At 41.2% G+C, this 14,539-nt stretch overlaps 1 protein-coding gene across 5 annotated transcripts in view; it reads right to left on the reverse strand.

Moving 5' to 3' along the window:
• Positions 3,099 to 14,539, reverse strand: part of TMCC3 (transmembrane and coiled-coil domain family 3) — a 68,335-nt gene continuing 56,894 nt past the window's right edge. For all 5 annotated transcript variants that reach the window (XM_021387477.1, XM_021387396.1, XM_021387313.1 and 2 more), the window contains exons 2-4: positions 11,658 to 12,556; positions 10,408 to 10,543; positions 3,099 to 8,337 (exon numbers count right to left, since the gene is read on the reverse strand). In XM_021387477.1, the coding sequence (XP_021243152.1) occupies positions 8,035 to 8,337; positions 10,408 to 10,543; positions 11,658 to 12,556 (1,338 nt within the window). In that variant the 3' untranslated portion in view covers positions 3,099 to 8,034. The remainder of the gene's footprint in view (positions 8,338 to 10,407; positions 10,544 to 11,657; positions 12,557 to 14,539) is intronic.

Below are 14,539 nucleotides of genomic sequence, written 5' to 3' on the forward strand. Positions count from 1 at the left end.
CCCAAAGAGGAATACAGCTAGTGGATTCCCAACAACGATAGCTGTTTTCTGGCCAACCAACTAGTAACAGCAGTGGGAATGCTTGAGTCAACTTAGAGATTTCTTTTAGGTGTTTGCTTTACGGCATCAGAGGTTATTTATGTTTCTTTCAATGTCATATTAGCTCTAGCAAGATCAGCAGTTCGCACAATAGCAGGGTTCATCCTTGCAGCAAGCAAGCAACATGCAAAGAGATGGAAAGTCAGGAGAGGAACCCCAGGAAAATATTTAGAAGCATCTCACAGATACCCTCTCTGGAGGAAGATGGATGCTGTTAAAGTTTGGTCCTAAAATACCATGGTGTGAGTTTGAAGGCTCATGCAGGCTTCCCTGGTGGCTCGGCGAGCGAGCTGAAAGTCAATGCTAGATTAGATAAATCCTCCAGCTCCTGTAACGCAGCGGTGTATTTTTAGAGGAGCACACTGCCATTATGCACACATGCTGCTGGTCATACCTGTAGTTTAATCCCCGCTTAGTTTATGTCACCTTGACCTGAATCCAGCCTACCAGGACGGCAGCCAGAAGGGGCTGCAGCGGGGGTACTGCTGGCAGCGCAGCCCTGCTCCACAGCAGAGTCAGCAGAACATGAAAGCGTGCGAATGGTATTGTCATCTCCTACAACAGCAGAGATGTCTGTGACTGAGCAGCGTGGTATTGGTGTTGGACAGCTAAACTGTACTTTGTTTGGTGTAAATTGCCTGAAAAAATAATACCTTTGGCACTGTAAAACCAGATGACATTGCTTTTAGATGCCATAGTGCTATGATAAGAGTCTTTTCTGGGTAAAAGGAGCAGTTTTTACCACGGAGCTCAGTAGGACCTGAAAATAATTTCTAGTACACAGTAGTACAGAGTATATTCTAGCACATAAGACCACAATAGATAGAAACCATGAAGCAGTTTATGAAACCATGACTGGGTCAGATGTACAGCCTGGGGGATGAGGGGCTGGAAAGCAGCTCCATGGGAAGGGATCAGGGGGTTCTTGTTGATGGCAAGTTGAATGTGAGACAGCAGTGTGCTGTGGCAGCCAGAAAGGTCAACCGTACCTGGGTGCATCAGACCCAGCACTGCCATGTCGAAGGAATGGGTTTTCCTGCTCTGCGACCTCACCTTGAGCACTGGGTGCAGGTTTGGGCACTGGTATCAGAAGGATGTAAAACTATTAGAGAACACCCAAAGGAAGGCTACAAAAATGGTGAAGAATCTGAGGGCAAGGGGTATGAGGAGCGGCTGAGGTCCCTGGGTTTGCTCAGCCTAGAGCAGAGGAGCTGAGGGGAGGCCTCATGGCGGCTGCAGCTCCTCACAGGGAGCGGAGGGGCAGCGCTGAGCTCTGCTCTCTGTGGCAGCAACAGGGCCCGAGGGAACGGCATGGAGCTGTGTCAGGGGAGGGGTGGGTTGAGGGTTAGGGAAAGGGTCTACAGTAGTGTCATGGAGTTATCTCTGGATCTGTCTGTGTCTATGACAGCAGGACAGCCGAAGAAGGCAGGGGAGGGGTGGGAGTGTTGACAGTTTACGGGGTGGTTCGGCCCTGTTTTGTGACTAATGGGGCAGGGGACCCACAGACGCACGCCCCAGGAAAGGGGGAAGGGTAGGGAGATGAGAGATGGGCCTAAAAACAGAACAGCGGCAACGATCTGAGGAGGAAAGTTAATTTACTAAATATGATATCGGAATGCAAGATAACACAATGTAATACAATATAATTGGAATTGAGGCTAATAAATAAAATAAAATAGGAGAGAGAATGTTCAAAAGCAAAGGCCTTACTCCAGAGCTGTAGACAAAATGGCTAGATGTTTCACTGCCAAGACAAATAGCAGAAAAAGAGAGCATTTTGTGACTCGAGAGGGGTTTTATCCTTCCCTCTGAACGCAAAGTCCTCGGAGGTATGTAGTCCTTCTTCTCTTCTGAGAACCAAGTACCCAGAAAATCGACAGTCCACGGAACTGGAGCATTAACTCTTTAACTCCCAGTGCTTTACATGATGCTATGATGTGGAATACCGATAACAAAGGTCATAAAACCATGACAACCAGAGGGCGATGGGCACTAGCACAGGCTCCCCAAGGCAGTGGTCTTGGCCCCAAGCTCCTCGAGTTCAAGGAGTGTTTGGACAATGCACTCAGACATAGGTTTTGATTTTGAGTGGTCCTATCTGGAGTCAGGGGTTAAACTCAGTGATCCTTGTGGGTCCCTTCCAACTTGGGATATTCTGTGATTCTGTGAAAACATTGGTCAGGGTGTGCTATGCGCTCTTCAAAACCAGAGAAACAAGCAGCTTAGAACAGATGATGAGTTAGAAGCCATTTTTATGTCTGGTTTGTTGGTGTGTTAGCAGGGGTTATTCAACTCGTCTCAGAAATGGGCAGAAGTTATTAGCAGCTGGGGGGGACCCTGGTGTTTGTGAATTGATGTAGTCTTAATATAGAAGTTGAGTTCCAGGTATCTGTGTGAGACTCAGCCTGATGACACCAGTCTGCAGGTGACCTAGGAGCAACTGAATGGGAGGAATAAGAGGACATAGGAGCATGAGGGCAAAGCAAAACACTGTTACTGCACTGTTCCAGCTCCATTCATGGTGGTAAAATAAGATCATTGCTACTGGCTGCCAGTGTCAGATGACAGAAACTCTGCTTTGTGAAAAAGAAATGCAAATGTTTTGTTTCATGTCAGCTTCAATAGCTATTAGGCACATCACATACTAGATTTTGTGGCACGTGACCAAGATTTCCGACAATAGTGTAAAAAATTTGGCTTTGGTTTCAAATTCTGTTTTCCGAAAAAGTAATCCAAAGTGAGTATACCTGCTTGGCACTATAACATCATGTTTGCAGAGCATGTTCTCACAAGCTCTGAGAAGAGCAGGATGATATCTCCTTCGGTGTTTGCAGTTCTACTATGACCTAGCTGTAAACTAGGTCATAGTAGAACTACAACAGAGCAGAATGCTCAGATTCTTCAGTACTTCTTTTAGTTCAATAGCACTGCTACTGACAAAGAGAAACCGATATGGGTTGGAGTGATCAGACAGTAAGTTTATGAAACAAATTCCATCATCAAATAAATGTAAATATGTTTTATTAAAAAAATGGTAATGGCACCTTAGAGGCAGTCATGACTACACAACAAAATATACAAAAATTACATTTTTATAGTTGCATCTTTCCACAGCGGTGCACAAAATGAATACGCTATGAGAAACATTGCAGATTGCACATTGAGACAATTAACTCTAGTCAATTAAAACACAATTTCTGGTACAGGTTAATATTAACAGGCCCAGTTTCCCTTGGGGGGAGGGGGGAAGAAAAAAAGAAAGGAAAGGTGGCTTTGTGCAAAACTTTCCAACAACAGTGCAAATTCCTATGCTAAACATACAGCAAATCAGCTGTACAAGATCATTTGACAGTCCTCATGAAGACTTCATATACAGCATCAGCTCCGTTTGTTTTTTTCAGGAATAATATGCAATTCCATTAACTAAAATTAGAATTTTTCTAGTCTTTCATTGCTGTAATGTGAAATTGTCTCATTCTTTCTCCTGGATTCTATCCAGCATCAGAGGACACTCAAACTTTATTTGAAAACAAGGCTCTTATCATCTATTGCTTTTTAAAATGGAGCAGTGTAATTAACTAAAGGCCAAGTTTTGGAATGACAGTAAATGGGAGAAAAAAATCCTACAAAAAAAACCCAGACGATTGACAGATATTTGCTTGATTAAAAAAGAGGAGAGTAAACTTGTCTGATTGCAGTTCCTAGCTGGACTTTCAGAAGTGATTAAATTCTGTTATCCAAATTAAAATGTTTAATTACATTAATCTGTGTTTACCTTCCGCTGCACCATTGAATCCAGAATTAATATATCTGTATCACAGGAGAAATGGGCTTGGCTTCCAAAATCCCATACCAACTAAATGAACGCCGAGCTTCTGTTTTGTTTTGTTTTCCCAGATTATTTCTTGTTCATCCATTTTAACTCCAGAAAGCACTACTTTTGTTTATGTAGTTGATTTTGGATCAAGCATAAGCCTCCTTCAACAATACCATTCAACTTTAGCTTAAAATATTTGAGTCCTTGTCTATGTTATTCTGTAGCTAACAGTTAGCTCATAACTCTTAACGATCACTAAACTGTGTTTACACTGGATTTGTACACTGGATTTGCCCAGCTTCAACTTCCAGTCATTGTATCTTTGCTACAGCAAGTTGGCTTCACCTATTCAATTTCTAGTCCCCAGATAAACATTTGTGGTTTTGTTCAAAGAAAAACACTAGCTTTTAAAGATCCTTCATATGCTGCAGGTACCAGGTCTGCGTGCAATTGTCCTGAAGCAGAGACACAGGTGTTTTGAAATTAAACCATAAGGACAGGTATTAAAAATTAACTGAAGGACTTTTCATTTAGAGAACGACATCAAAGGGAAGTGAAATAATTGACTACCAGGCAGCATCAGGCAGAAAAGACCTTGGCAATTTTTTGTAGAGTGGGAGTGTATTAGAGGCTCACGATGAGTAAGTGCAGTAAGTATACTAAGAATGACATTTAATGTGTTGTAGGAAAACATAAAAGCTCACACTGTCCTGACAGAACATGGTCAATTGATTGAGAAGTTAAACAAGGTTCTCTGCAACACGCAGCCATGTCAGCATGAGGTGAGAAACGGGTGAAGGAAGGAGGGGAGGCCTCCCTCCCTTTTGGGTGGGAAGGAGCTTGGCAGAGCTCCTCGCACTGCAGCCTGTCTTTTGCCCTTCACATCTTGCTTAATTTCTTGATGCACATCACATCGCCCAGCAATTTAAATACAGCAGGGAAATAACCCGAGAATGCTGTGCCCATTTATCCATTAGGGTTGTTTAATTTGCGTAAGTAACATTACTCAGAGCTTACAGCTTTTTCTGCATCCTCTGTCAGATAAAAGCCAATATGGAAATGCAAGGCCCTTCTGTTTCCAATTTAGCCCAAGATACTTCATCAGGACAGCGAGCAATCTTTCATAGGCCCATTGATTTTAAGTTCTACCTTCATTTTGCACTCAGGACATCTTCCAGCGTTGTAATGGGATGACCTTGGTGCAGAAACCTTTGCATCCTCAGGCTGTACCATACCAACTGCCTTTGTTAAAAGAAGCGATGACTACCTGACGTTTCATTTTTAACTACATACATGCATGGGGAGGATCATCTGTTTAAACATCTAATTGTGCATCAGGCAAAGGAGTTTTTAAGTAAAATTAACAATACGCAGTACACCTTTCTTCTGCATGTACCCTTCCAAATCCACGTAACAAAATGCTGGACAGTGCTTTCTTGAGCAGCCCAACCAGAAGGTGGCTACGCAAACCAAGCAGGAGGAGGCAAATTATAATAAAGAAGGCAAGAGAGCACCATCAAGAGTTGCGCATTTCTGAGGATCATCTCGAGGATTCTCATGTTTATGTTGTATATATATATTTTTTTTTAACAATTGGGGATGCTTTTGGCCTGGGGAAATGAGAACAAACAGTCATAGGGATTGTTTGTAATTTAGCAAATGGCTTCAGAAAGCAGTGGACTCTTAACTAGAAGCACATGCATTATCTAAAGAAATGAAAATTACCAACTCAAAATATAGTATATGCCTTTTTAAAAAGGAAGATGGGAACAAATTATATTGAAAGATTAGTGAAGACCAAGGAGGTCTCATGTACATCAAAAGGGCATAAAAAGAAACCAAGGGAAATCCTTTCTTGTGATGTAGGGGCCAGAAAAGAGCAAGTTTTTTTTTCTCTCTCTTTTTGATCTTTTTAGAATTGTAAACAGACTTTCCTGTGAATATAAGTTCATGAGCTGCATCAGCGGAGGCAATCTCAGTTAATCAGCTGGCTGAGAAAGGAGGCCAAGTGCAGATACTTGGAAGGGGGGCTGCAGGCCTGCCACTGTGCACAGTGCCAAAACGGGTTAACAGAAGTGGGAAGAAAGCTCTTCCTGCACCAAGCAGCAGCGGGTGCACGTGCAGCAATTAAGGCAGAGAAGGTTTATGCGTAACACAATTGTCGTGCCCCTCTTCAGGGAATACAGAGGTAAAGGCAAAGAGAAAAAAAAACTAAGGAAGAATGTATCTATCTAATAATTCTTCCTGCCACAGCCACAGCATAGGCCATTGGTACGTTTGGGCTTTGTGATGTGATGCCACTTGCAGCAGGACTTCTGCTTTTCACTCCACCTTCCTCAGAAGATTGGGCAGGGCCGGGTTATGAACACAGGTGTGCCTGATCTGATCCACTACCACTGCCTGCAGACCAGGCACCATGCTTCCTGGTATCTGTGTTCAGAGCTGTTGCACATACAAAGAATTCTTTAATGACCTTTACAGTGCTTTAATTTATTTTTTTTAAATGCCAAGTCATATCATTACTTATGCAGTTAATTCTGTCCTTTCTTCAGTCCCTGAAGCCACAAAAGGTAACTATATTCACTGATAATTCAGCAGTCATAAAATGTCAGAGCTCTTCCACTGCCTTCCTATTCCTCTTCCTCAGAATAAAGATTTCTGAATTTCTACACCAGTTATTATGATTGAGTAAAAATAAAATACCAAAACCGCACACGCACACCCACCCAGTAGTTCCCTTTCTACCCCTTCTGTAAAGCCAGCATAACAAATATCACAACTAAAAAAAAATTATGACAGTTACCTTAAAAGTAAGTAACACTGAACATCAAATAACTAGAGACACTTCTTTTTTCCCATTTAATACAGAGCAAAGGAAAATTCTGATTTTTTTTTTCTAATTTTTTTTTTTTTATTAAAGATCTTGTTTCACATCATGGCTGAGAGCCAAGCAGAAGATTTTGGGGTTTTTCTTCCTGCAGTTCCTAAACAAAATAATTTCTAGTAAGAAAACAAACCCAACCCTGTCTCCTAGTAGTGATACTGTAATGATGATACATTATATTCAGGAATGTCTATTAAGAGAGTCTGCACAGTGTTTGTCTATTTACAGAAGTTTAACTCCCTGCTCCCCTAAGGATCTGTTCCCTCATGCTTCTTCTGCATTGTTTAATCTGACATAAGGGAAAAAAAAAATCCACTGTACCCAGAGTCCCAGTATATATCTGCTCTGCATTCAGTTAGGAAACCCCAACAATTCAGTGCTAGCAAAGGCTAATCTAAATGTTGCCTTTCTGTGCACCTCTTTCCCCTTGTGGGGTGCAGTGCCTGAAGCAAGTGAGCACTTGGCTCTGCATGGCAACATACCCATGAGTTACTACCTCCCTCACTCCTTTATGAAGTGGCCTGGAGATCTTATTTAATTCAGTTCTTCATCTTTGGAAGCTTTATGCCATGTTCTTGGTTTTTTTGAGTGTGATAAAGGACAACAGAACAACTGCTAACTGTGGTCACTAGTCATCAGCGGTCTAATTTCTGAACAGCAAACTGTGCAAAGGGTTACTAGCAGAAGCATCACAAGTTTTGCTGGTCTTGAAAACTGGAAACCCCATATACAGTTACCCATTAATTTAGAAACCAGAACTTCTAATACATGTAACTGTACAATTTGGCTTATCATAGTAGTGGAATTCAGAGAGAAAATGATTTGTCTAAAAGGGCTGACACACACTGCGATGCGCTCCCTTGTGATCACACTCCTTGCATTCCAGTCCAGCAAAAAGAAAACCTCACACTTGCAGTGGCTTGGATCCCTCCCAGAGCATCCCACCATCTTCTGTGGTCATGGGTTTGTAGAGCGGACAGCTGGTTGGATTAAGGCAGAAGACTGACACAAGATAGAGGCTCATCACAGACATGGCCAGTTCAATACAATCTGACTGAACAGCCTACTGACTGCCAACAAGTACGCATTTACATATTTACACCTTACAGTCCAGGAGTCTTTGCAGGCTTCTTCATTCAGTCTACACATTTAAACTGACAAAAAAATTGTAAACACACAGCACTTAAAAACAGAGAGGAAGAGAAAAGAAAACACAACAGCTAGACCAGCAGCTTCATCTTGGTATAATCATCCTTTCGATGGCACAAATGATATGATCCCAGTTTTTACAAAATATTGCCAGCAGTGTCACTGCGAAGAAAGTGCAGATGATATGAAAACGGCTCTTCATCATAGGGGCAATGAACTTTGCAATAGTAGAAACACACACTAAGATGACAGTCATGAAGGCCAAGATAACATTTATACATTTCCCCAGGAGCACTTTGGCATTAACTGTTTCAGTTTGCTGTGCTTGCTGTTCCTGCTGATGGAGCTCCAGCTTTGAAACCCGGGTCTGGCACGATTCCAAGGCTTCCTGGAGATAGAAAACAAGAATCAGGGCAGCTCTATTCCCACACTGCGCTTCTTGATTTAGCAGCAGGACCATCCATCATCTAGATTAGAAAGAGTCATTTATTATAGACTGCTAGAACTTGAATGAAACACCAACTCTTTTAAAAATAAACATATATATTTGTCTACTTGTATGTATCACTGCCTGCTTGGGCATAATTAAGTCTGATAACACTGTCCAAAATGTAGTATTTCCATTTTTCATGCCTGAGAAAAATTATCATAGCTCTGATGTTCATGATAACATGTCCTGTATATACTGATGAGAGAAAGTACTGGGAAAGTTGTTGCCATAGCAACTGACACTGCATTAAAACAGTGTCAAAGTTAGTTTCTTTGCATAGACTACAGAAGACATTACAGTAGTAATGACTTACTCTGATGCTGATTAAATGTACTGCGCAACGTGTACCATTCAATTTAGGCCACCTCTCTGGTGTACAATACTTTTGTCCTCAAAGCCACCAGCTGTACAGTGCTGGGCCTGAGTTCTCAGCATCTTACTGATTCCTCACTCTGTCACAGTGTCAAGGCTCATTCATCCACACCTCAAGTGAACAACATGCAGCAGAGACATCTGTAGTGATGCCTGTGCAGCATTCTCTCTCTCTCTCTCTCATGATACGTTCCACTTCACAATTTGTTCTAAAGAAAATAGACTTTGCTCTTCTGCTTGAGAGTGGACTAAAAATGGTCTTTGAGTCAAATGGCTGCTGAATCACTCACCCACACACAAAACTTCTCATGGAAAAATGTCCAGCTGCTTCACTAACTTGCCTAGATGCCACTTTTTGCTTAAGTTGTGACTTGGGCACCATTGTGTGACACAGCATAAGGCTTGTTTCATGAGATAGATCAACTTGGTGTAAACTTTTAACACGGCATAGAAGGAAGAAAGTATGCTCCACCATTCCTACTTCCTTCCCCAGTCTCAAACTCTGACCACTTCCCATAGGCTGGCAGGGGTGTCCTCCCAGTCACAGTAAATTGTTTCAATCCAATATTCTGTGTAAAAAACAAACCAACACACTGTATACAGAGCTATTAGCTCTTTGACTGGGTCAGTTCTCCATGGCTTCTGGCTTAGTGTGGGACCAGTCAGCCACCAAAGTCAGCAAAAAAATGTGTCCATTTACAAAAGTCAGGTTTGTTTCTCAGTTCTAGGAATTAGCAATATTAAGTACACAGCAGATTGTTCTCAGTCTTCTCTTATCAACCAGGAAAGAGGCTAATCTTCCTGCTCCTGGCCTGCTGCCTGTGCTACGCTTAGTGGTGTGAGCACAAGGATGTATAGAACAGTTTTTATTTACCATCTCAGCCAATAAGATGGCACTCATTGAGTTTTCCCTCAGTCATCAGTGAATATAAACCTAGAAGTAAGGCACTCACCACTTCCTCAAACTTCAGATAGAAATATTAAGCATTATACCAATGCTTATATCACATATAAATATTGAAGCATATAACTACATAGTGTTCACGACAAACTTGAAGACGTTAATGGTTTTTGACTGAAGACAGACATGACTATAATCCATTGGTTTGAAGCATACACTTCCTACAGCTTTGCCATTGTAACCATAGGTTAAAATTCTTAAATTATAACTGACAAATCTACAAATCTATCTATCAGTTCTCTTACTTTTTGCTTTAAATTCAATTTATAATAAACTTTGTCATGTAATACAACTACATATTGGAGAAAGTCTGAGTGAGAGGTTTTTGTTAAGACACTGTCAATGGATGCAAATCCTTTCTCCTTTGGTGCAAGAAATGAAAACACCATCGATTCTTCATCCCCAAGTCTGCCTAGATTGTATCCTCAATTCCAGCAGGTAAAATTCTGGGTGTACTGTAACAAATGGAGACTGTATCACTAATTGAAAGGCGATGAAGTTTCACCTTAAAATAGAAAACACGGGCTTAAGTCTTTCCTCACAACTTTGTATATAAAGGGTGTAGAAAGATGCTAATGCTTCACAGTACTAGATGTATAGAAAATGTTAGAAGTCTGATAAGCGTAAAAAAGTACCTGAACATCTCGTGATCGCTCATACGCCTGATATGCCACTTTCTCCTCTATGCTGGCTAGCTCTTGTTTCAAGTTTGCTGTCTCATGTTGATGAAGATCAGTGAGATCATTTAATTGGTCTTCCAATCTTTCATATCTTTCAGGAAAAAAGGTCTAAATTTAGTGCCTTCTAGTCAAGTAATGCTAAATCAAGAAAACAATCACACATTTTTAAAAGCAACTTCTCAGTACTATTGATTAATCTAACTGGTGTTAGAAAGCACTAGAGAGATCAGTAGCATTATTGGAAACACTACACAAACGTTTACTCAACAAACCAAAAGCCAGTGAGCGTTCCTTGCTAGCAGTGCATATTAAAGAGCAAATATCTGCATATCATCAGTGAATTATATAACAATAAACCAGTGGCTAAAAGCATCCAATTCACATTTTCTATTTTTCACTACTCATTAAGACAAGAAAATATGATTTCTTAAGTAAGCTTGAGCCAGCTAACAACTCACCAGTAGTGAAAGACAGACACTTCTCCCTGGATCCCCCCTCAATCACAACTGTAAGGTCTCATAGTTCATGGACTGCCCATTCTGGCAGATCTCTACATGGTAAGCTTACTAGATCAGCAGAAAGCTAAATCTTTTTTCTTTTTATCAGTTTGTGACTTGGTTTAGCACACAAACAGGCAAATGCTTCGGCTGGCACAAATGGCATGCAGGTACAGCAGGTGGAAACCCTCTGCAGAGCATGTCTCACTTCCCACAGTGACAAAGGAGTTAATTACAAGTAGCAAGTGCGAAAGGAGGTTGTGCCAGAGCGCTTAAAATTACACCACACCTGTGTAAACTGTGAGCGTGTGTCCACTAGATAGCAACGCGCCTGAGAAGTGTTTGCACAAGGTACTCAGGACTAAGGATGTCACAGCTGTAAGGCAGCTGTCGCACCACAGACTGCCATTTTCAAGGTGTCACGGTATTCACAGTATACCAGTGTGATGTCAGGTGACAATTTTCTGACAAATCCCAGATTAAAAGCAAAGAATTAACACATATTTGATAAGAAATATTAGTGTTACGCATGTACCTTCAGTTACTGGGAGGAGTGGAACATTTTAGTACTAGATATCAATTGGAATTATCTTTTCCTTTTACTTCTAAAGTATCATATACACACACACACAAGCACACACTTTACATTTCCCAAATAGTTTCTACGTCCATAAAACTCATTTCAAGAGAACAGTTAAAAGAAAATACCTATATCTTTCCTCCTGTAACATTTGAGAAATAAAGCCATAGTCTCTCTTAAACTGTGTTTTTAAATTCTCTATGTCATCAGCTAATTGGGACTGTGTCTCCTTGATTTCCCTTAGTTCCTCCAAAATCATGGACAGCTTTCCTTGGCTGTCCAAGGTACCTGCTGCAGCAGGACCAAATGAAGCGTTCCCATTACTGTCCGCCGAGCCAGAGGTCCCACTTGAGCATTCATCATCACTAACGTATTTTGGTTTGGCAACAATGGTGGCACTGCCCCCATAGGTTCTAGAGCTTGTTTCTGGCCGAAATTCATCCAAGGTGTTTTTGAGATGAGCGATGTTGTCTGCGCTACCAAATTTGTTTCGGATCAGATTTGCAAACTCTCTCGACTTGCTGAAAACAAAGACAGGTGGTGTCAAGGATACGCCTGGCACGCTCGACTTGTTGCTCTCTGTTCCATGCCCAGAGGTACGAGGCTTTCCATGCTGAATATCTTTCAAATTATCTTTGGAAGTATCCTTAGTACTTTTGGAAGATCCATTTTGTTCAATATCCTTGAGCTTTTTGTGGTATTGCTCTAACTTCTTCTGCAGCTGGGCAATGGAGTGGGCAGATTTCTGGTTCTTTTTCTCAAAGACTTGTTTAATGCGTCCAGCCTGTTGCTTGTCTGCACTGTTTACCAGTTTCAAGTACTCAGCCACATTTCCATCTCGAGCTGTTTGTTCGACTTTGATTTGTTCTGTAACCTTGAGGATTTTCTGTTTCAAGCTATCTGCGCTGAGTTTGACTTTGTGAAACTCTAGGACTCCATCTGGTACATCAAAGTTCAGATTGGTGTCAGAGCCTCCACGGCGAATGTTAAGCGGCAAACTGAGAGTATTCATGTCATGTCTTTCCACCTGAGGAGAGAAAAAAAAGAGACAAACAGAATGTGAATTTTATTTTTGAAATCCTACTTTCCATTTTGGCATGTAATTATAACAGGTAGAGAATGTAAGGTAGCTCATTGTAGCAAATTTTATTGAAATTAGAAACATTTTTCTCAGTTTGCTGAAGCTGAAAAACACAACAAGGAACTGCTTTGTCTCCATAAAAAAAAAAAGCAAGACTAATTAGAGCATAAATTACGCAAGTATAGTTCTTCAGAATCATTTACAGTTCAGTACAAAATCAGAGCAATGCCTAGTTAACTGAAAGAGTTCCTAAATACTTTATTATGAAGAACTTCAGAGAGATCATAACTGTTAATTGCTTTATTGTTCTCTTAGAAATGGTCTAATACTGATAAGGTTGGTAAACAGATTTTTCATTCTACAGGGAACAGTATATTTTACCAGGATAAAGCCTGTTTTTGACACGCGTTCCTCCCATTCAAGCTCACCACAGTTTTGAACGCTCCTGGAAACATACTGCACGCTTCAGTGGGAAGCAGCTGTTAGCTTTTAGTGCAGACATCACAGAGATGGAATCGGCCCACATTTGACTTCCCATGCTTGATGAAGATGCCTAACAACTTGATCTGTTTTGATAGCAAACTCACTGAGTGGGATTTCCCAAAAGAAACTCAGGAAAGAAAACTGCATTCACTCAACTGTAGGATCCACACACCTTAATGACGCTCTCAGGAAGCGTAACCAAAACAATTAGGCAACATGGTCACAACATCAGCACAACAGATTATTCATCTTTCTCGAGAGAAAGGCAAGATGGTCTGATTGAAAACATACAGAGTATCTCCTCCTATAAACTCAAAGCCACAGAAGAGCCAGTGAGAAAAGAACGACCTGACCAGAATAGTTGCATCTCTGGTATCTTCTCATGTCAACCTCACTGGCAAAGAAGGTGCATTTCACTAAAGCTGCCACAACACTTTATCTGTAGAGACTGCTTAACAAAGGCTCTGGCCATAGTTTGTTTTCAGAGCTTTAACACCAGACAGAACGAATGCAGTTGTTTGGGCAAGACTGTTGCAGAGACAGAGCAGAAGTCTGTATTAAAGCATACATTTTAAAGGTGCATTTGTGAAATACTGTTGAAGCGTTTAACTACTCATTGTTTCAGAAGGCCTGACACACTGCATTGAAGGTTGACTTCCAACACACTACTTGTTGTTTGTAATACTGAAGAATTCCTTATAGCAAGATCTCTGCACACATACCTACGCAGTCATCACCACTCAACTTTCTTTCCTGATTGAAACTAAACCCATCATTAAACGTAGCTACAACGCTTGATTTCCCAACCTTGTGCAGTACTGGTGGCCCTCCTGGGAATTTGCTCCAGCATTCCTCTGTTGCCTTTAAAATACAGGCTTAGGAACAAGACATGGTACCCCACTGAGGGACATGCGTCATGCACAGATCGACCACAAGAGTTCATCTCACCCTGCATCCATCATGATAAGTTACAAACGTGGAGGGGTAACGCGGCCATGAAATGGGATCTGCAGAGACGAGATCATCTCTGCTCCTGCTTCATATTCTTACCCTCTTATTACTGAGGATTACAGAGGATTACTGGGTTGGTTGGTTTGCACAGTTGTGTTTGGGTTGCTTGTTTGTTTGGTTTTTGTTTTGTTGGTTTTTTTTGTTGTTGTTTTTGCTACTGCACTGCTCAGAGTCATCATTAAACAAACTGCTTACAGTGGCCTGAAAGTCCATCAATCTCCTTTCTCTAGTGTTTCTTTTCTTTTTCCCCCCACAAATTGCTCTCTCAGGAAAGCAGCACGATACCAGGCTGGCCACAGCCAGCAGCATCTGCTTCACAAATAAAAAGCACTTCATCAAAACTTGCTCAAGAAACTAATAAAATCCACAAGACACTTCCCACTCCAACCAAACCTGATGTGTTTACTTCATAAGCTGATGAGACTTTTAAATTCT

This window comes from Numida meleagris, chromosome 1 (assembly GCF_002078875.1).
Source record: "Numida meleagris isolate 19003 breed g44 Domestic line chromosome 1, NumMel1.0, whole genome shotgun sequence".
In the NCBI taxonomy this organism is placed as follows: domain Eukaryota; kingdom Metazoa; phylum Chordata; class Aves; order Galliformes; family Numididae; genus Numida; species Numida meleagris.